The 24,206-nt window shown below is 39.7% G+C and overlaps 1 protein-coding gene across 4 annotated transcripts in view; it reads left to right on the top strand.

Moving 5' to 3' along the window:
* The window catches only part of pard3bb (par-3 family cell polarity regulator beta b), a 248,643-nt gene extending 224,685 nt beyond the window's left edge, over positions 1-23,958 (top strand). For all 4 annotated transcript variants that reach the window (XM_039817957.1, XM_039817956.1, XM_039817958.1 and 1 more), the window contains 4 exons: positions 1,671-1,747; positions 18,480-19,025; positions 19,291-19,401; positions 19,669-23,958. In XM_039817957.1, coding sequence (XP_039673891.1) covers positions 1,671-1,747; positions 18,480-19,025; positions 19,291-19,401; positions 19,669-19,783 — 849 coding nt within the window. In that variant the 3' untranslated portion in view covers positions 19,784-23,958. The remainder of the gene's footprint in view (positions 1-1,670; positions 1,748-18,479; positions 19,026-19,290; positions 19,402-19,668) is intronic.
* The last annotated feature ends 248 nt before the right edge of the window (positions 23,959-24,206 follow it).

Genomic DNA, 24,206 nt, shown 5'->3' with positions numbered 1-24,206 from the left:
CTTGGGACACACACAAACACTTCACCCTCATGGTGCACACCCTACTTTGATGGGACATTATGGCTACGGTCAGACTGCAGGCAAAAGTGGCCCAAATTTGGGGTCAAGTGACCAGGTCAGACTTCTTCAGAAGTAGTGTGAACACTCAAATCTAGCCCAGATCAGATTTTTCTCAAATCAAATTCAGGCCACTTCCATATGTGGTCCTGAATCAGACCCGGATCAGATTTTTTTCAATGTGGCCGCAGCGTGAACAACCAAGGCGGATTTGATGCGACTTTTACCTCAATAATCCTCGCTGCGCCCTCTCTCCCTGCGGGGAGGGACGGGGCCCCCTGCTCCCGGTGCGGCTGTCAACTGGAGCGGACTGTCCTCAGTGTGCCCCTTATGGCTCCAAAATGTGCAGATGGCATACAATAATGTCCCGTCGGAGGTATAACAGTGTGCTTAGAGAAATAGTTGTGTGTTGTGCAATTGTATCTGATAAGATGTTAGTTATCAACAAAAGCACCATTTTAAAGTGGCAAAGGTGTGATAGACTAAATTTGATGGGCTATTTTAAGAGACTCCCACTTTACACAAACCCTAAAGAGACTGTATAATGCTGCATATAAGTATTGCTTTTATTGTTGCAGTTCAGCATGTATGCAGACTTCCAACACTCAATCACCTGAATCATATCTCACTCTCTCACCCCACATTATATTAAAAAGAGTCTCATTCACAATATTCAGTGGTATTACAGAGAAAATAGTGTGTGTGTGTGTGTGTGTGTGTGTGTGTGTGTGTGTGTGTGTGTGTGTGTGTGTGTGTGTGTGTGTGTGTGTGTGTGTGTGTGTGTGTGTGTTGTTGTTTTAATGGGGCTTGTTGACGTTTGGGGTTTAGTTGACTTCTTAAAGGAGCGCAGCGGCAGCTGGAATCTCCCTACTGAATAGGCTGGGATAATCTCAGGGAAAGCAACTGTGTGTGTGTGTGTGTGTGTGTGTGTGTGTGTGTGTGTGTGTGTGTGTGTGTGTGTGTGTGTGTGTGTGTGTGTGTGTGTGTGTGTGTGTGTGTGTGTGTGTGTGTGTGTGTGTGTAAGAGGGAAAAAGAGGAGTGAGAATAAGTGGAGGAAGAGAAATGAGATGTGAGGGTGAGAGAGAACCAGTGAAATTGTGAGTAAAAGAGGAAGTAGGAGAGATTGAACTGTCAGCAGCTTGACTTAATCTTTTTTTTCTAAATATGAAGATGAGACTGCAGGACTCTGTGTGTGTGTGTGTGTGTGTGTGTGTGTGTGTGTGTGTGTGTGTGTGTGTGTGTGTGTGTGTGTGTGTGTGTGTGTGTGTGTGTGTGTGTGTGTGTGTGTGTGTGTGTGTGTGTGTGTGTACATGCATGCGTGTGTGTGTGTGTGTGTGTGCGTGTGTGTGCATGCGTGTGCGAATGAGCGAGACGACTCCATCCTGTTTTGAAGTAACCTAATCTAGGATGGAGGCCTCAACCTCTGTATCACAAACATACACAGAAACACACACAAGGAAAGGGGATTATGGGTATGCACTGCACACGCTTAGGTTCCCAGTTATTACTATGTTGGGCAGGGAAATATATAATTGTGTCTGTTTTTTTAATACATCAAAACGTTGTTATTCAAGTACACACACTCAAACTAAGAACTCGTCTCTCTTTACCAGATGCCAGGCAGAGGGACAGATCATCGGTTGGCACCACGTTATGAAGAGGTGGAACGTCAGTATGCCTCCTTACCAAGGTATGGCTTCTTCTCCTTCCCCTTGTATGAGGAGGTCCAAAAAGTAAATGTTTGACTGCAGGTATCACTCTTTTCTTCTTTTGTTCCTTTTCTCTTTGAAGCCGCTAATTAAATTTGTGTAGTCTGGATGTCTTTCTGAGTGTCTCTGGAGGCCTCAGTCTCAGCCCAGGAACTCACCTTATCCCCTCCCTGGGGAACACACACTCAGACAGGGGTTGAAAACTGATCCCTGACTCCTACATCTGCTCCCCCACCCAAACTTACTTTGCACAATCAGTAGTTTTTTAGTGAGTGCATTCTGTGGTGTATTTCTTTACTCTCTAACTTCAAACCTCAGCTATGATAGTTTTGTGTCCTTATGTTGTAAACTTCTTTTGTAAGTTTAAAAAGAAATCAACACAATTTCAAGAACTGCACAACATTATATTGCAAATACATTATTACAGCATAAGGAACTCATTGTGGATTTAGCTCATGTAATACAGCTTGTTTTCTTCTTTTTAAATCAACAACATGACACTTAATTTTCAGTGGGTCCTCTCTGAACTGCATATTGTAAATGCATGTGTTTGCATCCATCACAGGGCTGCTATTACAGGATTTTAAAGTGTATCACCATTGAAGGCGTTGTACAACATCTTTGTTACATTGTATTCATAAGCTGTTGTTTGTAAATGTATTTGATTGTTTGATTTTCCAATATCTTCTAGTGGAGTTTATCACCATCTGTTTCAGTCAGACTTAGCATCTTGCTCCCCTGTATTTTTTTCTACTTATTTAAACAGTTGAAAGCCAGTAGGCAGTTGAGTAGAGGACACAGGTGAGACAACTCTGGTCAGACTTGACTGTCAAGTCTGGAACTTAACCACTCGAATGTCTCTGTGCAGCATGTGTTAGCTTATTGCCCAGTGCATTTTGTTGTTACCCTCCTTGGTCAGCATGAAATATCACTAACATTAGCCAGCATAAGAACAATAACAGCATCCTGGGTATACTCATCAATTCTTGAAGGATTCTTTCCATTTGTTTCTCATGTGTTTTCAGATGTAACCAGATAAATATTCAGGTCCAGTACGGCCATAGTTGTTTAAAAGTAGGTCTGAAATGTGCTTGTATAAAACCACAGCTGTTCACTGCCCATTTCAACATGTTAATGTCAATGTGAAACACATACTATATTTTACAACCATCGTCAGTCACTCCCGGTCTTGCAGCATCTCATTTTTCATTTGCAACCTTTATACTTTCACTGCCTGAAAGGCCTCAATCTTTCTTTTTTTCACTCGTTCACTATCTTTACATCTCCATATTTTTTTCTTTTCCTCTACTTTCCTTTCTAAATTCCTAGATCCTCTCCTCCACAGTGCCTTATTTTTTTCGTTTTTGTCCCATTATTTTTCAAAGATAAATAGTACTGTGGTAATGTACTTAAATAAAGCCCCTTAACATGCCTGATATCACTGTACTGTAAACTCTTACTGTCTAAATATAAACCGTATTCAAGTGAAAATAGAAGTATAAACTTTACCAGTACAAACTCAGAGAAGTTGTTACTAGATTTTTTCTCACCTCATTTTATTTTACCTCTAAGAACCAACACCTCAGCAGACTAACAATCCATCAGTTTGTGTGTATATGTGTGAGAGAGAGCGAGAGAGAGAAAGAAATGAAGTCAATGAGAGGAACGACAGACAGAAGTTTAGAACGTTAGAAACTTTATAGCCAGGTTCCCACCCCTGTTAAAATGGTGAGGGATGGCTATTTCACACCTCTTTCGTGTGTTTGCGCGTGTGTGTGTGTGTGTGTGTGTGTGTGTGTGTGTGTGTGTGTGTGTGTGTGTGTGTGTGTGTGTGTGTGTGTGTGTGTGTGTGTGTGTGTGTGTGTGTGTGTGTGAGAAAGAGAGAGAGAGTGTCTATGTGGGTGATGACTTTGGCAGATGGGAGGGAGAACAGTGATGATGGTTTTGAGGTCTGGCTGTGGTATCTGAAAAGCCTTGGGAAATTGGACACACACACACTCACATACAGTACACCCTGTCTCTGTTTCCACTTTCAGACATGCTCTGTAATCCCAAAATGCTGTGCCAATTTTACATGTAGGCCTCGTGTTTGAAAAGGACCCGAGTTATTTTTCCATAAAAGTTACTCTGATAATGTGCCTTACAACCTGGTAACAGTTCTGAAACATTTGGTACACGGCTGAATTGTGATTTAAAACAGTTACATTGACAATAACATAGCCTTCTCACATGGGATGATTTTGCATAGGAAGGGATGCTTTAAATGCTTTGGAATTTAATCAGCAGATTTGACTCTGAAGAAAAGAAGAAAGACACAAGCTAAACTATTTTTGTAAAAATGGCTGAATATCGGTCTACCCTCTAAATTAGAGAACTGCTTTCCCCGGTGGATGGGCTAACAGTAAACAGCCATATATATGCATGTACGTAATGCCTTGTAGTGCTGGTGCCGTATATTATGCGAATATTGCACTTCTATCCATAACAGCCTCTCAGATTTGAGTCCATATAAGTTTTCCACAATGAACACACTAATCTGAAAGCCCAAAAAGCTGTTACTAAAGACATACCCAGAAATGTCTCCCTACTGAGAGATTTTATGTCTGAAAGGGACTCATCTCTTTCTCCTTCTGTCTCCATTTAGCTTTCGCCCTGCCTCTGCATCTCTGTATACACATTTCTCCTGCTGTCAATTAACTCAAGAGTTATTTCAGCATCTAGAGAGTCAGAGAAAGAGATCATGTTTGGAAACCACATCCAGCCTGTTGACCTTACCAAAACATATTATTTTGCCACCGGTCCAGAAATAGCAAGCAGGCCATGTGTATCTAATGTCTGCATGCCTGTATACCTGTATGCATGTGTGGGAGGGAGCTTGTTTGTGTATGTGTGTATTTGTAAGTGTGCGTTATTATTCAAAGTGAGTCCATAAATGGCTTTGGGGTTGCTTAGTCAGGTACTGTATGACTCGAAGTCAGTTAACTGGAACACTGGGTACGGTGTGTGTGTGTGTGCACGCACTATCTCTGTGAGACAAGATTTTGATGGCTCTAAAATTAAAACATGACCCAGCAGTGGATGATGTTTCCCTGCCTAAAGCACAAACACTACCTTACAAACTGTCAGCAAATGTCACTGTGTGAAATAGAGAGGAGTCTGTCGAGGGTATGTTGTATATTTTGCTTCTCTATAAAAAATATTTAGTGTTTTTAAATATAGTAAAAAATAAGTAAAAAGATACACACGCACTTATGTAACTTTTGGAGTAATCAAACGTTTGATTTTAAATGTTGAAACCATTTTATGATACAAACATTTAGCTGTTGTTTATGCTGGATCAACATGATGCTAAAGTTTGATTTTATCTAATCGTTAATATTAATGCCTGTGCTATTTATTCAAGCGTTTTGCTCTAGGTGATTTTAGTCCATCAGCATCTTATTCTAACTCATTCAAATACTCAGTTCCTCCCTTTTCTTATATTCAGTACTATAGTCTGTGCTCAAAATTAATATAATAGCATTCTTAACTCTCTTACTCTTAACATCATACCTTCTCTCTGTATTTCATAATTTTCCTATACTTCTCCCCCTCCATCTCACTTTCTCTCAGCCGTGTTATAATACTATAATACCAAAACAAAAGGACCCCTGTTGAGAGTATGTGTGAGAGAACACTGGAGGACATTTGTTGAGGATTAAGATTAGAATTTTTGTGCTTCAAGAGCAGGCATGAATTAAAGCTGCATATTTTCATTTTATTAGATAGTTAAGAGTGTCTAGAGACTGACTCAAACAAAGAGAGAGAGAGGTGTCTGACATTTAGTGAACATTCCTGGCTGGAATCAAAACCTGGAAAGTTGCTGTCGTAGACCACTTACGATTTTGTTGAGCATAAATGGATGCATGTAACACCTTTCCTTCGTTAGTATGTACTCATGCCTATTGTTTGTGTGTGTGTGTGTGTGTGTGTGTGTGTGTGTGTGTGTGTGTGTGTGTGTGTGTGTGTGTGTGTGTGTGTGTGTGTGTGTGTGTGTGTGTGTGTGTGTGTGTGTGTGTTTCGTTATTCTGAGGTCAGTAGATGGCCATCAGTGTGTATATGGCCAACATTAGCAGGTTGCGCCCCTACCATGTGTGCACCATTACTATCCCATTTACACATTCTCCCTTTCTCTGTCTCTTGCACACAAACACACACACACAAGCCTGTACTTCTATACTTGTGAGGACATTGACATAATGTATTCCCTTGCCCCTTACCCTAACCTAAACCTAGTTCTAACCTGAACCTTAAAACCAACTGTGAACCCTCAAACAGGCCTTTAAGGTCTGTCAAAAGGTAAGGACCAGCTGCACAAGTGTGTATACACACACACAGACACACACACACACACACACACACACACTTCGGCACACATGCTTGTTTTCTCCTACATTATTCTTTATACAACAAAAAACAAAGTCCAAAGAAAAAAAAGGGGGAGGGGGGGACAGCTTTAACACCAGGCTCATCTATACTCTTAGCAATGTTAAATTGTGGCAGGAAAATTTAAAAAAAGAAAGAAAGAAACTATATCCTAAAACATCGGAGTGCAGTAAGCACTATACTGACGAATAATGACAAGGTGTGTTAACTCACGCATATCATAAACTAATCCTGTGTATTTGAGTTTTAAAGCACATAGGACTGAACTAAATCAACTTTAAATAAAACATGAGTTTAATCTCCAAGGATCTCTGTTGATAACAGCGATCAGTTGTTCAAAACACAGCCATGACCCAATTGGATTAGCTAAACACCCTTACCCATTTGTCCTTGTTATTATTCTTATTGGATTAAACGAGCCAATCAGAATTGATGTTCAGTTTTCCAGGAAGGCTGTCACTTCCTCATTATGATGATAATTGGATGGTTAGTAATTAGAAAGCAGATGTTATATCCTGTGTCTCCTTGTGTCTCTTTTAGTTGCATTTCTTCATTTGTTTCCCTCCATTTTCTGCCTTTCGTCTTTCTCCCTTTCAGCCCCTCCTCTTCTCCCTCTCATTCTCTCTGAACTTGGGGTGAAAAGGACATTGTTGAATATTGTTTCACTCTGCTGACGGGGGAAATGAAATGGGAATGTCTCTCACTTCTCTTTCTGTCTCTCTATCTCTCTTGAGAAGACCTCCCAAACAGGCCTCAGTTTCCCAGACCACTTTACAACTGCAGCACAATCCACCCCATTGTCCAGTTGTTTTTCTGTGTGTCTCTGGACTCATCGAGTCTCTGCTTGTTTGTTAGGCATGAAGGGGATACTAAGAAATACCTTGCCTCTCATAGACTCATCCCCCCCCCCCCTGTTTTCCCCTCTCTCTTTTTTCTCTCTTGACCCTAGCTTGTTCTGAGCTTCTAGTGTTTCTGATTTGTTCACCCGTTGCTGCATTGAACAGTTCTAGTCACAGCTTTGATCTTGATCATGGACAAAAAGTTGAGTTACAACCCATAATGTGTTGCAGAACCATAGGACAAGAGTATGATATGCTTTCATGTGTCTGGACCCCGGGGTGAGGGAGGAAGTTTTCTTTCAGGTCCCAGCCAGTGAATTTTCAACAGGTTGTTGCGGTATGCTGGGGTTGATCTGATGTTAAGTGATACTGTGCTCATGTGGAGTGAAGGAGGTTTGTTACAAGTTGTGAAATGTACACACATACACATTGTGCACAGTGGCACAATAACACCCAGGAAGTGAAGCTTTCCCTTCGGTTGATTACTCATTCTGTACTTCAAAAATGTCCATCACATCTTGCTTGCTTTTTTTAAGGGCTGGTGATGGTTTGACTTCACTTTGTGGCAATTAACTCTGCACCAAAAATGTAGGAAGCACATCAAGGAATGTTACATTATTATTTATGTCTGTCTAAAGAACAAGAAAATGGACCGCGGTTGCTACATTTCAACAGTTGCAGCTTTGAAATGTTAACATCTGGCAGCAGCCTAATGACCATCTGCCGTTTCTGTGCTGCTACAAGCTAGCTTTTTTCCCCAGGAATTCACAAAGTTCTATTGGAAAGTTAAATAATAATTAAATGTTGTTTCTGCATGCATCCCAATTACATAAACTTTGAAAGGCAACACAATGAGTGTGTGAAAAAATTGAGCTCATGTCAAATCCTTGGATACCAAATGGAACGCACCATAAATTGTTATGATGATTTATGAATCTGTGGAAACAGGAAGCAGCTCATATTACTGCAACAGTCAGTGGTTTGACATTTAAATAAAGCAGTGAGGCTGCTGCGGTCAAGTTAGTGAAAAGATGTACACGTTTTCCTTACAGCTCTGGTGTCCTACATTCACTACTAAAGTTGTAAATACACTTTATGCTTTCAGTGAAACTAAATTTACAGAAGTCATTGTAGAGCAGTTATGGGTTAAAAGTTGCTTGTGCATAGGTATAGTGCAAACCATAACTTTTTCTTACCACACAAACTGAGATCATGTGCATATGTCTGTGTGTCTGTGTCCCTCTTTAAAAGTCCTTTCATATGAATCCATGACCTTACATAGTTTTTACAATCCCCCATCTCCCTGTTTCAAGCACTATTTCAGAACTCCTCTTCATGCACCAAATTAGTGGCTATTGAGGGGTCGTAATTTTGTCAGCAATTTGTATCCTGTGGTCATGCACAGAGCAAAATGTCCCCAGCTTGAAACTATTACATCTTGCTGAGGGGGAACCTTATTGGCTCAAGATGTGAAATGATGGGGACTATTTGAATGGGATATGGTATTTTCAGTAATGGATTTCATGATGTTTCAAGAACTTAGCCACTATACTGCCTATAAGTGGTTATGTATGATACTGCCATAACTGTATGTCATCTTTAGTTTGAAGAATGTCAGCTAGTATAGATGGACATGGCCCATCCATGTACTCACTGTGCAGAAAATGCAATGCCAGTGTGATCAATCTGTCTTTATGGCTGTTGATATTGGTTTGCACTAGGGGTGTTGAAATTAATTATTGCATCCATGCATCGAGATGTGGACTTGGATGATTCTGCATCGATGCAGTGACAGACCATAATCGATTATTACTGATGTTGCTTGTTGATTTTCCGGTCGCTGCATTTTTTTGGTTTTGCCTTTTGTCTGTTGCCTGCTGTGTTCAGACTCATTCAGGAAGTGTCTTTTTTTTAAGAGCAGATGCAATAAAAATGGGAGTTCATATATATCTGATTGCTTGAATTTGTTGATGAAAACAATGTGTAGCAAAATATAATAAATTTGAGGAGGTGATGCATCGGGATATCGAATCGTGTCGAATGGTTGACAGGATAATCGTAATCGAATTGAATCATGACACCAATGACGATTCACACCCCTAGTTTGCACCATTTAACATAACTTTTGGCTTTATTTGAAGATGCCATTTTCTTTTTCTTTCATTTAAGCAGACAAAAGTAATACCTGTAAATATTTCCTTAACAGAAAATGCAATATTGATCTAATAATTGCGATTTACACACATTTATGTCTATACTTGCAGATTTTCTTCAGTCTTCTGGGACACCATTTTATTTTTAGTATTTAAAATTAAGATTGAAATATGATAATAGGAATCCTTGTATTTAATTGTATATTGGAGAGACGACTTTACTATTTGTAAGAAAGTAGCACTCCTGCCATTGTTTCTATTCTGTCTAAGAAATAATATTGTAAGATTATAAATTTTCACTTTATTACTTTACTTTAGTTGATGTGTAACAGGCATGGTGAGAAAGTGAATGCAATGGAAAAGGAACAGCAATGATGAAATTACAAAGGTCTTGATGGACATTCAGCCCTGTTTGTTGATCCTTCAGCTGATCTGAATTAGATCAGAATTTAGTTTTTCAGGAGCTTTCTGCAGTAAATTGTCAGTCTACATGATTTTTTTTTTTTTTGGCTGTAGCTTCATCACTCAGTTTCTAAATGGCATGGCCGTATTATGATCGGATGCGAAACACCACTCCAAATCCCCATTGTTCTGCCCTCTCTGTGTTTCCGGGGCAACAGTCTCCTACCATCTGGAAGGCCCTCATCCCTGGGTTCCTCTCTCTTTCCTCTAATGGGTTTCTCCTCTGTCCTCCCATCTATTTTTGTTTTTCTTTCAGAACTGCTTCTCTTTTTCTCCTCTAAGATTTTTTTTTTTTTTTTTTTTACTTTTGGGCTCTAATTTCTCAATGCGTTCTTTTCTCATACTTTTCACTTCAAGTACTTACCATATTACCGTATACTTTCATCTGCTCTCCACTGTCCTCTTTTTATCCTCCTGTGGTCATTTTTATCTCATTCCCTGCTGACTTTGTCTTTTTTCTCACTTTAGCTGTGTTCTTTTATACAAGTACTCTGTATTATGCACTCTCACACATTCACAGTCACACCATCATCATACCCTGATACACACATGGCATATTTGCAAATGTGTGTGTACACGAACACACTTACATGCACAGGGGAATGTAATCATGTTAGTTTCCTGGACTGGTCAGTTTGTAATTTGTGATATCCAGGTGGATTAATCATATTTGACAGAACTTTATTGACAAAGACAGATAGGAGACGCTGAAAGGTGTTTAGTTTCATTCAAACGTGAACTGTATGAGCAAGCATCGGGGGCAGTGTGTGTGTGTGTGTGTGTGTGTGTGTGTGTGTGTGTGTGTGTGTGTGTGTGTGTGTGTGTGTGTGTGTGTGTGTGTGTGTGTGTGTGTGTGTGTGAATGCGTGCGTGCGTGCGTGCTCGCTCCTCTAAATTAGGGCCCATTATTCTCAGCAGATGCTGACCTACAGCATACCCGTTCTCTTGAGGGCAGCACTTGTCTCTGCCTTTTTTCTTCTCTTCCTCTCTCTTCTCCCTCCTCCCCTCCATTACTTTTCTTTGTTGTCCCTCTCTTCTCATTTTCTGCCCCTTTCTTCCTCCGCCTCCCTTCATGTTTTCCTTCTCAGCTTCACAATACATCCATCTGGGAGGTTCAATCTTTCTTATTTGTAGCACTTTATTTCATTCATTTCTTCAGCTTTCAAATGTAAAATCCCTTTCCCTTATCATCCCCCTCAACTTTTTCCCCTTTGTCTTCTTTTTTATTACTTCTTTTCTGAGCTTAATGGCTTGCATTGTGGGATTGTTAGCAAAAAGTAGTGTACATGCCATGGACACAACCTGTACTTCGGACTCTCAAATTAAATGGCAGATAATAAAAATAGCGCACTATAGGGAGACGCAGTCCTTGTATCTTACCTTCCTACTCTTCCTCCTCTTCTGTCTGTCTTAGCTCTCTGCAGTCACACCTCTTTGTCTTCTGTTTAGGCTAACTTCTTATCCTCTTTACATTCATCTCCCTTCTCCCTGTCCTTTGCTCTTTGGTTGTTCCAAGGAATACTGATGAACAATTTATTCTTAAGTGGCCTGTAAACTCCTTGTTGGCCAGTCGTTTTAACACAAATTTGCCCCTACTGTGAAGTCCTCAGTAATTACATCTTTGGCACATAGTCCAAAACGCAAAATTAGAATGCAGATAAAAAAACAAAACAAAGGATAGCATCTTCATTAAAGTAAGTTAGCTGAATATTCCCCAGTAAAATACTGTCTGATCTGTATTTGTTGCACGCTCTTAACCCTCTATTCAACCTGTCTTACCAAACGATATTTACTCAAATGTGCTTGATATTCAGGTTTTATTTCATGCAGCTGCCCTCTTGTTAATGTTAAAGTCACTAAACAACAGCAACTCATTCAAAGTGAGGTGTGACAAGCTAGGAGCTTCTTCTCGTCAGGTCCGTACACAGCCTTAAACATATACCCGGTACATCATTTGAATTCAAATATTGTCTTTTTTATAATAAGGGGTGACATTAACAACCAATACTTGCATGCATACATGACTACAAAGTCATGCTCCACCTCACTGTAGCAAACGTTAACATACCTTAACTTAAAATGTCATAACTACCTTAATAGAAAACTTGTTCTTAAAGGCAAGTGTTATGTCTTCAGCTGACTTGTTATATTATTATGTGTGGTTACAAGTTCCGTGAGAAAAATACCCATTGACTGGAAAATCAACTGCATGGGAGCAAGGGTAGAGTTCAGAGTTTAGATTAACAATAGTAGCTCTGTCCTGCTCCTTAATTTGGTTATGGGAAATTAACAACTCAGCCTCTCCAGTCACACTTGTGTTAGAAAGTGTTACATTTGCCAAATACTGTTGAAAATACGAACATTAAAGCATAAACCTATTTCTATGTTTTTCTATATTAAGCAACCAATCTCAGGGTTATGATAGAACAAGTAACTGTGTTATTTTTTGTAATTAAACTTTACCCCTGCTATAATATTAGCTCTACCCTATAATATATGGACAATGTTGTTCCTTCATTTCCATGTCTCCTATGGATCATCCGCCAGTTTTCAACCAATACACATTCATAGCGTTAAAATTATTCTATGCTAGCTAGCTACAGCTGCTTTTGTTCACTTCTAGGTAAAATCATAGGCCCATTGTTTCAAAAATGAGTGTGAATTTTGAACGATAAACTTTACACCATTGTAAAGTCTATTATGTTCCGTGTGAGAATGGAAAGCAAAGCAACAGTAACTAGGGGGGCGGGCTTAGTGAACGGTCAGTTGCTACTTTCCCAAAAAACTTAATGTTATTTGTGCCAGGCCTATTGAAACATCCTAAAAATTTGCTGTTTTAAAGCCACGTCAGTCATGTGAAAAATAAAACATTAAGTTAGCTTCCACTGCAGTTGCAGGGTTACCAATGGTCCAGTCCTACACCAAATGGTTGTTAACTTTACCAAATGGTGACAGAGGTTTGAATGTTATGTCTATGTATTTGGTATGCCCCCTAATCCTGGTTGATAATACCCTTCCTTAGCCTTTGACCCCATCTTCTAAGTGTTGGTGGGAACTGATGGAGTATCATGTGACTTTAAGAGGTCAGGAGTCTAGGGATGGTTAGGGCTCTAGAACACACACACATACACACACACACAAGCACTAGTGCAAACCACATTGACAGCTGAACCAACAAAATACCATCTCTGACATACACACACAGAGACACACACAGTATGTAACCACTTAACCATAAGTAGGAAAACAGCTTAGTGTCTTATTGGGCTTCTCCTAATAAAAAAAACTCTCTCTGCTGCTTTAGGCGTCACTCTTAATGACTCAGCCCTGTTCTGTTAAGAGTTTGTTTTTTCACTAGTCACAGTTAATACAGTTCCAGATGCCTCATACAGTACTGTACCCTTGCATTGTGCTCACACAGCAGCATTGTGTGGTTTAACTCAGTCAAACAAACTGCCAATCATGCTGAAAGCCTTCTCTCTCTGCTTGATGCTTTAAAATATTGGTTGACTGCGTGTCTGATGCCTCTCAAAAACCAATAACGTATGATTATATTTTTAAAGTTATATATTTTTGTACTCTTATTCTGTGGCACCACTATCAAACATTGGAACACAGGGTGTTATGCCCTCATGTTGGCACTTATGTTTCTGTTTGTGGACACATCATAGTAAACGTGGTAGTAACAGAAAATGCATGACAAATATTTCGTAATTACCTAGCACTTTATCGATCGATTAATCGATTAATCGGATAATTCCTTTTTGCATTTTTAAACAACCCAAACTAGGGAAAAAAAGCATGTGATGATATCAACTTCAAATTAAAGCATACATTAAACATGCACAAACATTACATTAAGTTGTGCAACTTAACTTTCAGAACTACAAGTTTCAACCTGAGACTGATCTGTATATACAGTAGGCCTATATGTAAATATTAGTAATACTCAACCTATTTTCATTTATATATTTGATTATAATGTCACACAGCTCTGTTACACTTATGCTATTAGGTCATGGATCAGCTGTTTCTCCGGAGAGAGAGAGAGAGAGGCGCAACAATCAGCTGTTTTTCCGAAGGGATAGTCAACGCTATCTGTTGTGTTTGGTGTAGTTCCATCATCCATTCGACTCTGTGATTTACTTTTGTCGGGTCCGCTTCGTGGAATGGATGATTAAGTTAGACTCCATGTTTTCTGTTGAAATGCTAAAGCACTGACGTCGTGCTATTATTGTGGTAAGCTAGTTCCATTTTTTTAAAGGATTGGTTAGTAGGATTGATGCACTAAACTTGTGAATTTACTAAGCAGTTCAAAACCAATAATAGATGTAATTTGCAAAAAACAAACAAAAAACATATGCGACGCAGGTTTTATTTTAATTACAGTACAATCTTCCTACAAATCGACTTTCCCCTCTGATCCTACCCTTCCTTAGATAGAAAATCTAATATTTCTCTACCCTTCATTATTTCTCACTTAAGCTTTTATTGCCTCATTGTTTGGACTGTGATGCTTCTGTGATTAAAGCATCATAATGAAGTATCACATTAAGAAGATGGAACTGAGTTAAACTCAGTTTAACTCCAGGGACATTACATCACAGCAGCTCCATTTTCACCGCAGCTCACCAAATGACATTACGACAGCAGTTGTGGAACAATTTGAGCTATTAATCTGTTTTATTACCACGCTGTCAAAATATCGTGACTCTCATTGACAAAGAATCTGATGCTATTGAATACAATTTGAATATATGAAGTGTTTTCCCAACCTCAAACCTAAAATCTGTTTTAAATGGATATCAGCACAAGGTAAGGACTCGGCTCCAAAGACTCATAAAGATATAACTGAATTAAAGCTGCAGTAGTTTATCTCCTCTTCTTTCCACCGCTCCTCTTTCACTCACTTTGAATAATTCTTACTTCCCCCCTTTCCTCTCTTTCTCACCTTCTATAACCCTCCCTCTCATCTCAAACTTCTCTTCTCATTTTGAGGCGGTGTTGTTTGTGTTTTTGCTTTAGTGTTTGGTTTTATTGAGACAATCCATCTGCGATGCGGCTGTCATAGGCTCTCAGGAGTTTTTTAATGTGTTGTGTCACAACGAGACGTCTTGTCTCTCTTTCTTAAAGGTATTTGTGTTTCTGAGACAGGCTGGGATGATCCATGGCTGTGTGTGTGTGTGTGTGTGTGTGTGTGTGTGTGTGTGTGTGTGTGTGTGTGTGTGTGTGTGTGTGTGTGTGTGTGTGTGTGTGTGTGTGTGTGTGTGTGTGTGTGTGTTTCCACTGGTATAACAGCTGTATCCAGCCCTTTTAGAAAGAGTAACTGAAAATGTGTGCGTATGTATGAGAAAGAGGGGCAGGTGCAGAAGACATATAACAACTCCTTGTTTCCTCCAAAATCCATCAGAAATCTCTTAAATACCAGGGAATTACAAAGGCTCACATTACTCTCAATTACTGTCAGACCTGGAGAGATTTCTTTCCAATTATCCTTTCAAATATCTAACCTATGTACTCTGAGTGCACTATCTACATTCAGTCATCCGTAAACAGGTATTTCATAGTTGAATTTCACTTCAAACCGGCTTTTCTGTTCAGCTCAGAAAGTTTTTAATTCATTCGTTTTGCTTTGATTACTCTGTCAATTATGTTAAACTAGTTGTTGCATGTGCCAGGAATCTGTTCTCATTCATTACATCTGTTTCTATCATTCTCTCTGTGTCTCTTTCACACACACACACATTATGCACACACATACACACATACACACAGACCACCAGCCTCCTCATTTGGTCTTAACTCCTCTCCAGCTGTGTGCCAATTTGCCTCCTCCAGAGTACGTGGGGTTCGGGAGAGGGTGATTAGGAGCTAGCACTGCGTTTAAGCTAAGGTTTGCTCTGTGTGTGTGTGTGTGTGTGTGTGTGTGTGTGTGTGTGTGTGTGTGTGTGTGTGTGTGTGTGTGTGTGTGTGTGTGTGTGTGTGTGCGCCAATAATGGGTTCCATCCTCATTACCCCATAATCCCCAGCTGCTGTGCAGTGCTGACTGGGTTCCTAGAGGGAGAATTCCAAACTTGCCACAGGATTTACAGTGGATTCCCTAAAGATTCCCACTGGATTTCCACCCCATTTCCATTATCGCATCTCTCCGAAGAACTAATGATTATTGTTAATATCAATAAATCTGTCGAGTAACTAACTAAGTAATTCTTTAGTCTGAAAAATATAAGTGATAGTGAAAAATGCCCACCACATTCTCTAAACCAAATGTCACTTTTTTAAATTGATAGTTTTGTCTGGCCAACAGCCCAAAATATATCCTATTAAAATGAATTAAAACAGCAAAAGACCACTTAATCAACTTATTGTTTCAGCCCTTAAATAGTGTGCAGATTGTACTTTTGCTTCTTTCTTTTTTTGCTTTTAATATTTCCATCTTTACCCAGCACCTGATAAACCCCAATCTACCCAGAGATCCAATAAACTAACAATATTTTCCATATATCTACTTGATTTCCAGTAGATCCCTGTTACGCTGCCAGAGGGTTGGAGATAGGGCATCACAAAGAAATCTAAGCAGGGCACAAGCAACAATTAAGCCCAAATTGGTCAGAGCTATACTAGCTAGTACAGGAGTTTATATCTGTAACCAACATAAGATCACAAAGGTGAAATAAAAGCCTGGTAATTTTTTTTTTGGTGTCTGTCAAATTGTCTTAGAATACTAGTAGCCTCTCACGCCGTCTTGCCTCTTATCTTCATCGCATTTCATTCTTCTTTACTCTACATGTCCCCTCTCATTTTTCATTTCACTCTTTCCATATCGTACTTCTGTCTTTCCACATGTATTCTCCTTCCCATCTTGAAACTTGTTTTATCTATCTTATGGCCCACTGGCCTTTTCTGTTTCATCTAATTTTCACTCCCAGTTAAATTATATAAAAAAAATCTTGAATCCAAATAAGTGATTAAAAGCCTAGAAATGACAATAAATCAATAAATGTTGAGTTTTAAACAGTTAATAGATAAGTAAAGCATGTTTTCACATTTTTCATGTACATTTTAGAGGTGAAGTTTTTTTTTTCTTCCTGCCTACAGCTCCTTTCTTGTATTTTCCTCACCTCTTCTTATCCTTATTTTTCATCTGCATTTCTACCTCATACCTACCCTTCCTCTCCTCATACTTTCTAGCTTATCTCTCTGTTTCCCTCTCTGTCCTGCCTGCCTTTCTCACCTCCTCGTCACCTCTCCACTGCTCTTATCTCTGCCTTGGTGACATTATCGGTGCCAGGGGCCAAATTCTGAGTGACAGATTGACTGAGTGATATGGTCACAGGTATACAGGCTCAGAGATGAATAGCAAGCCATGCAGATTAGCTGGCAGGCAGACTTGTAGTCATAAAACCTCTAAAAGGAGAGCGAGAGAGGCAGTCAGACACATGGACAGACGGGGCAGCTGGCAGACTTGTGCACTGGTCAGCTTACCAGCAGAAGAGAAGCAGACAAAACGGCTGTGGCTATCAAGAAGGGAGACATTTAAGACATGTAGCTGATACACGTACCCAGAGTGACTTACAATAAATGTAGCAGAATAAGTCGAAAACCAGACAGATGACAGATAGGTTGACAGATGAGAGAAGCAGAAATGTAACGTGTGTGTACGCTCTCACACACAAACATACACACACACTCTCTCTCTCACAGCGGATTTGGAGCCAGGAAGGGCAGAAGCAGACATCCCAAACATGATGGGCATGTAGTTAGTTACACTTTCCACTGCTGACCACCCAAACTGACACACACAGGCGTCAGTATGGAGACCACCAACACTGTGTGTGTGTGTGTGTGTGTGTGTGTGTGTGTGTGTGTGTGTGTGTGTGTGTGTGTGTGTGTGTGTGTGTGTGTGTGTGTGTGTGTGTGTGTGTGTGTGTGTGTGTGTGAAGATTAAAGCTAAATTTGAAAAAATCTGATATGAAAGAAGGGACAAGAGAAGGAAATTAGGTAGGTGGGTAGATTGAGAAAGAATGATAAACAAATGTTTATGATGAGAAGAGACAGAAAGACAGAGAGATAAAATGTAATGCCTCATAATGTTTGCTATGTGGACGACACATGTTTGTGTACTTGCTTTCCACTGGGCACAAGACATTGGTATCTATTAACAGGACTGTACTGAATTACCACAGCTGGGTGTGTGTGTGTGTGTGTGTGTGTGTGTGTGTGTGTGTGTGTGTGTGTGTGTGTGTGTGTGTGTGTGTGTGTGTGTGTGTGTGTGTGTGTGTGTGTGTGTGTGTGTGTGTGTGTGTGTGTGTGTGTGTGTGTGTGTGTGTGTGTGTGTTAACTGAGCGCTAGTCTACTTAAAACTGTCACATGTCACTTATATTCTGTTGCTATGTGGTCTTTGGCCGGGGTGTGTGTCTGCCTCTTTCTCTCTGGTCCAAAACAAATAGTTTTCAGCAGGTTTTCATGAATATTTAAGCCATTTAGTCAGCAGAGAAACTGGCAATATGTGCAGCATTAGTATTTGCTGATGATAAGTTCTTATTAAAAGACAAGAAAGGAACATCACTCTCTAACATGATATTGTCGGTGCCAGCACAAATTGGTAGGGACATAGGCCCAGACTGCATTTTGTAAGAGTTCAGCAATGGGAAACTTTGGTTAAGGGAGTGAATGGATCTGTACTGACACATGGCTGTTTATGTTTGTTGCAAGCCAAATAAAACCAGATTTTAATTTTGACAGAAAATAGAAAAGTCACGTGTTAAACTAATTAAAAGTTGGTGGTTTTTTACTCCATCATTTGTTTCACAATTGTGTCTTTCTCTTTTCCAGACGAGGTCCGTTGGATCCAGCTGACTACCCCATGCAGCACTGGTCAGGTCATTATCCCGGACCTCCTCAGGCCCCACAGGGATACCCTCAGTCCCCGTCCTACTCTAACCCCAACTCCCAGTCTGCCCCGTCCTACCCTAACCCCAACTCCCAGTCTGCCCCTTCCTACCCTAACCCCAACTCCCAGTCTGCCCCGTCCTACCCTAACCCCAACTCCCAGTCTGCCCCTTCCTACCCTAACCCCAACTCCCAGTCTGCCCCGTCCTACCCTAACCCCAACTCCCAGTCTGCCCCGTCCTACCCTAACCCCAACTCCCAGTCTGCCCCGTCCTACCCTAACCCCAACTCCCAGTCTGCCCCTTCCTACCCTAACCCCAACTCCCAGTCTGCCCCATCCTACCCTAACCCCAACTCCCAGTCTGCCCCGTCCTACCCTAACCCCAATTCCCAGTCTGCCCAATCTTACTCCGGCTACCCACCTGGTCAGCCATATGCACGGCCGGGTGACCCTCGGAGCCTCGACTCTGGGTACTACCCCCACCCAAGGTAATTAAATGCAATGTTTCTTTATAATACTTTTCACAGAGGTTATACTCACATGAGTCAGACATACAAATTAGTCTGAAAGTAAGGCCTGACTTCTCAACTCCTGTCTTAAATTTTTTATATTAACTTTGCTCATTTGCTTACTTCAGCTTTTATTACACTGTTAAGTCATTCATTCAGTCTTTTATTGTGGAAGAGCACACTTGTCCTCACCTGTTCTTTCTCATATTGTGATAATGGTTGACGTTTTGTTCTCTGCCCCAAGCTCCCAGCAGAGAGGCCCCTTGCGGCAGGATGTGCCCCCGTCTCCTACCCCGCCACTTCGTGGACTACGGTACGACACATTGACGCGTGGAACCAGGGGTGGAGGTTACAGGTAGGCGCGATTTGTGGATAAAGATGATTCCAGGTCAATTCCGATATCTGAGAGATCCTCCTGTTTGTAGAAATGACTCACTTCATCAATTTTAACACCTGAAGAGTTTTGTGACGTTTTAAAATGTACTAATAGGAGAAGAGCATCTCGACGTGCAGAATGACTTCTATAATTACTAGCATCATTTTGGAATATAATTGCACAGCATTACATTTAAGTAAGACCACAAAAATACACATACATGAGTACATGTTTGATTGGTTACAGGCACCTGGTGGATCCCAGTCCAGACCAATATGGCTATACTGGGGAGGGAGGAAGACAGCAACAGCAACACCAAGCCAACCCAAGACAGAAGAATGCCATGACTGCAGCTGTGTAAACCAATCAGGTCCTGAGATGAAAATGAGCAGAATGCTAACTGCTTTTTGTTGTGCAGCTCTTCTATTTGCGGTACTCCATTGAAATAGAGTTGAAACCTCTTAATGGTATGATTTGAATCACCATCATTATCAAACGCAGTCTACGCTGTTTGAAGTATATGGTAATACACAGACAAGCAAGGTAAAGGAGGTTAATTATAGAGTGGCCCAGCGTGATGTATAATGGCTGGTTGTTTGAAGTCATTTGAATTGCTTCTCGCAGTATAAAATTAGCAGGCTTTTTACTTTTCACTATACTCTGATTAAGTCGTCTCTTTCACGAATCAGTCCGAGCCACGAAGGTAATTGGATTCATTTAAATTAAGACGTACATACAGCTCTACACATTCTCATATTGTACCTGGTGGTTTCACTGCTGCCGCTTCACAAACAAGACAAAACACAAGATATTCTACAATGTAACATGGGGTAACATGTTAACCTTGTGGCTGTGTGTGCCCATTCATAGAAATAAAAGACACCTTTTAGCATCAGTATTTCTGTGCGATAAAGCCAAATGTATTCTTGAGACTGAAGCAGGTTGTGTATACAAAGAAGTGATCATAAGGCTTTAAGTCTCCGCTTGAGAGTGAGTTGAGATGTAGAAGATGATGGAAAATGTTTCTGCATTCCAAAACTGTGAATATCAACAATGATATGTGCTAGTACGTTAGTAACGGCTGCTGAAACAAAATAATCACCCTAACTCTCACAATATATGCATCCATGAAAGATTAACAATGACAAATCTACACGGCATTTAAAATGTGGGCATCAGTTACAGTATGTTATTAAATGAAGAGCATTTTGAGGCCTATTAACTTATTTTGCCGAACAGGGAGAATGCCACTATACCTGCCTATATTCAAGTATAGATGTACTTGTAACAAGTCTGATGTATCACGTACAGTATTGTTTAGTCAATGAATTATGGAAACAGTTGAATAATTGAAGTGCTCTATAAAGCACAATAGAGCACTGTATGAATTATATTTACATGTAATAATGTTTTTAATAATGCTATGACTGCCTTTCATTTATATCTGAAAATATTTCCCCCAGTAGGGATGAGTTAAACCTATTTTTCAGTACAGGACTAGGTATAATCTGAGTCTGAAACCACGCCTCGTTGTTGGTTTACAGCACTTATGAATGGCTCTGTTCCTGCTTTAAAATGATCATGGGATAACAACATGTTTAGCCATCAAATCTATCAACCAATCTCAAATTTACATTTATTGATATTCATTTAACATCATATCCCCATTATTGGACTTACATTTGTCTTTGAATCGTTAACCTTATTGAAAGTGACCTCAACTTGAATGTATGGAATCTTCTTTGATTATATTTTCACAGTCACCAGTACTCAATCCATAGTACAGCCTGTGTTTATTTAATCATTCCAGAGTGGTTGGAGTTTTTGCTCACTTTTTGGTTTTCCATCAGACATCCTATTCAGAGATAAATAATCTATTGCTTTAAACAGCAAGCTGAAAACCACTTTCATCAGAGTGGTAATGTCAACCTATGAGCTTTGACACACTGGAAGAAGCTCTGAGAAGAACAATGCGACCATTTTAGTAATAACGCTGCAAGCTCAATAGAGCAAGTCAATACACACACCGACGATTTGACGCTTCACTTTACACCTTTAAAGCTTTTTATTTCTGCTTTCTCTTCTAATGAGAGTAACACAATAGTTTTCAGGGAAGGGCACATATGTGATAATGGTGCTTTAACATGATAGACAGCGATTTGAAATAAGTTGGGGAATTGCAAGAAATTGGCAAAAACTCCAATAATAGTGGAATAGTTCTTTGTTCCATACAGTTCAGCCAAACCACTAAAATGGGCGATTTTGTCACCATTTGCAGGCTTTATGTGCCAGAGCAGAGTAAAGTGTTTATGCCTTGGAGATGTCCATGTTGGGTCAACCAGACAGGAAAGCCAAGCATTTTACTGCCCCTGTTGCAGAGCTCATTTTCACTCTGTACTATATAGCAGCCTCTTTCTTTCTCTGCGTTGTCTGTGTATGCCATTTACTGTAGTTTGGATGCGATAGGTGTTCGTGGCACATCTCTGTGACCTGGTGGTGTAGGCGTCACCGTGTGGTGAAGTGTTCACAAGTCCTGTTGAAACATGAGTTCAGCTTCAGAGTGCTCTTCTCAGTACTGTGCCACAGTGTACAGTATATCCATTTAGCCACTTGCTACACCATCAATTAAGTGTAACTAAGAGTTAGAGTGCAGCTCAGCATTTCCGTGTTTCATTCTACAAAGCTCAGCAGTATTATTTTCAATGGAGATTAAATGTTTAAATTGACATTTCAGGATTAGGTGAATTGCATTTCTGTTAATTTGACTGAGGATGAAATCCCACTGAAGTGAATGTAAGAATGAAGAAATTGGACTAACACCCAAATTACGTCTGTGTTTTATCTCAAAACCATCTCATTTGCTTGTTTGTTTGACAGATATGGATCTTGACTGGAAAGAGGAAAGTAGGAGGGTTAGAGGGGTAAAGATTACAGAAAAACAGAGAAAGAAGGAAAGAGAAATAGAATAGATAGGAAGGAATAATGAAAAGGACGTAGAGAAGGAAGAGGGATTAAAGAAAGAAGCAATAGACTTAAAGTGTGCATGGAGGGATGTGGAAGAGATGGTAAGAACACATGCAGTGCAAGGCCAAAGCCTTCATGGTTCACGATGGTTTGATTCAGAGAGTTTTCAAAGAAGAACAGAGCAGAGGAAAGAGTGCAAGTTCTTAAATAGTTGGGAGGCAGTAGGAGGAGGGTTACAGGAGTGGGCTTTATATTGACTGAATGTAACTTTTGGAATTATTTAGAAATGTGTGTCTTTTTTATACTTTTATCACTTTTTAGCACCAGTATGGAAATCAAACTGTCAAGGTATTACTGAAAGTACAAGAATTAGGAGATTGGCCTGGTGGTCAAGTATGGAGAAGTGACACCAAAATAGTTCACATGCCGCTTTAGATCATTCACTTATTTTGCTCAGTGTTAACATTAACCACAGTAGCAAATAGTAGGGTTAACTCCACAATGCTGAATAGAATAATGTGCCTAGCATTATCTCAAATGTTACAAAAGATGCAGTAGGTCAATAATAAATGGCAGTTTGCTTGTAATTAATCTAAGTGTAAAATGTGAAGTGAAAGAAGGGGAAACCATAAACACAAAACATAAATGTGATATGATAACAACAAATGATATTATTTTATGCTTCCAGGACCTTCAGGGTCCTGGAAGACATTATAAATAATCATCTACAATGCTGAATTGTAGCCAATATACCAAAACAAAAAGTGTTCTGTACATTACTAAAAGGTCAATTGTATTGCTTTGGATTGTCCTAGCTGCCTATATTTTACAGCATGTTATGGAGCACCAGAGAAAATGATCTACTGGGACACACACTCACATGGACGATTTTGGTATCGTCATTCCAAAACCAGAATGCAGAAGGTGGAAGATGTTGTCTTAATTGTGTGTCTCTCAATGCTGCATCAGTGCCTGGTGAAGCTTTGCTGAGTTACAGTATATTGAGATAAGAACACTCCGTGAAGGTTTATTATTGTTACTCCTCTGATGCTGGTATGCAATTCACATGTATTCTTCAAATGCATTTTTTTTTTTTAAATATATATATATTTCTTTTTAATAATAGTTAGTGTTGTTGGTTGGTCATACCAGAGCCACGGAGTGTTTGGCCACTGTTAACCATGCTACTGTAAGAAAGCGTTTTTGATCACTTATTTAGCCAAATTTAGTTCATGTTGGTTTTTTTCTCAGTTTTGGATATGCAATTGCATCAAAATAATAAACTTTACAAGCAATTTTCAACTTGCTCTTTTAAAAGTGGGAAGAAAAATATATTTTGGCTGTTTGCATAGCATGGTTAACATAGCAAACAATCGGCAAGTATGGCTCTTTGGTTTTTGGCAGAACAGTATGAGTTGCACAAGCTGAAGGTACTAACCAGAGTCTTCTATGTAAAGAATTGTGGTACTCCTGGTTCTCCCTGTACAGAGACCAGTATATGAAGGAGCCAACTAAACAACCTCTCTGTCTTAGAAGTATAACATTTTTTATTAAACTGCTTATATCCAAAAAGCCAATCTCATTTTATAATGTTGTAACAATAACAATGATTTCTATTATTGTTTTCTTACATTTTATATTTATGTATATAACATCTTTTTTTCCCATTAAAATATTCATTTTAAAACATGATTTGCCAAAGATGTCATACTTAAAATGTTTTAAACATGTCTTTTTTCTTAAAAGCCAAAATGCATGCCCAGCACATCTGCTAAGGTTAATTAAATATGAGTCAGGAGAAATAATTTCCCTCATGTCCC

The sequence above is a fragment of the Perca fluviatilis genome, chromosome 12 (assembly GCF_010015445.1).
Source record: "Perca fluviatilis chromosome 12, GENO_Pfluv_1.0, whole genome shotgun sequence".
Classification (NCBI taxonomy): Eukaryota; Metazoa; Chordata; class Actinopteri; order Perciformes; family Percidae; genus Perca; species Perca fluviatilis.
Note: the sequence above shows the minus strand (reverse complement) of the source record. Positions and strands in the feature narration are given on the sequence as shown.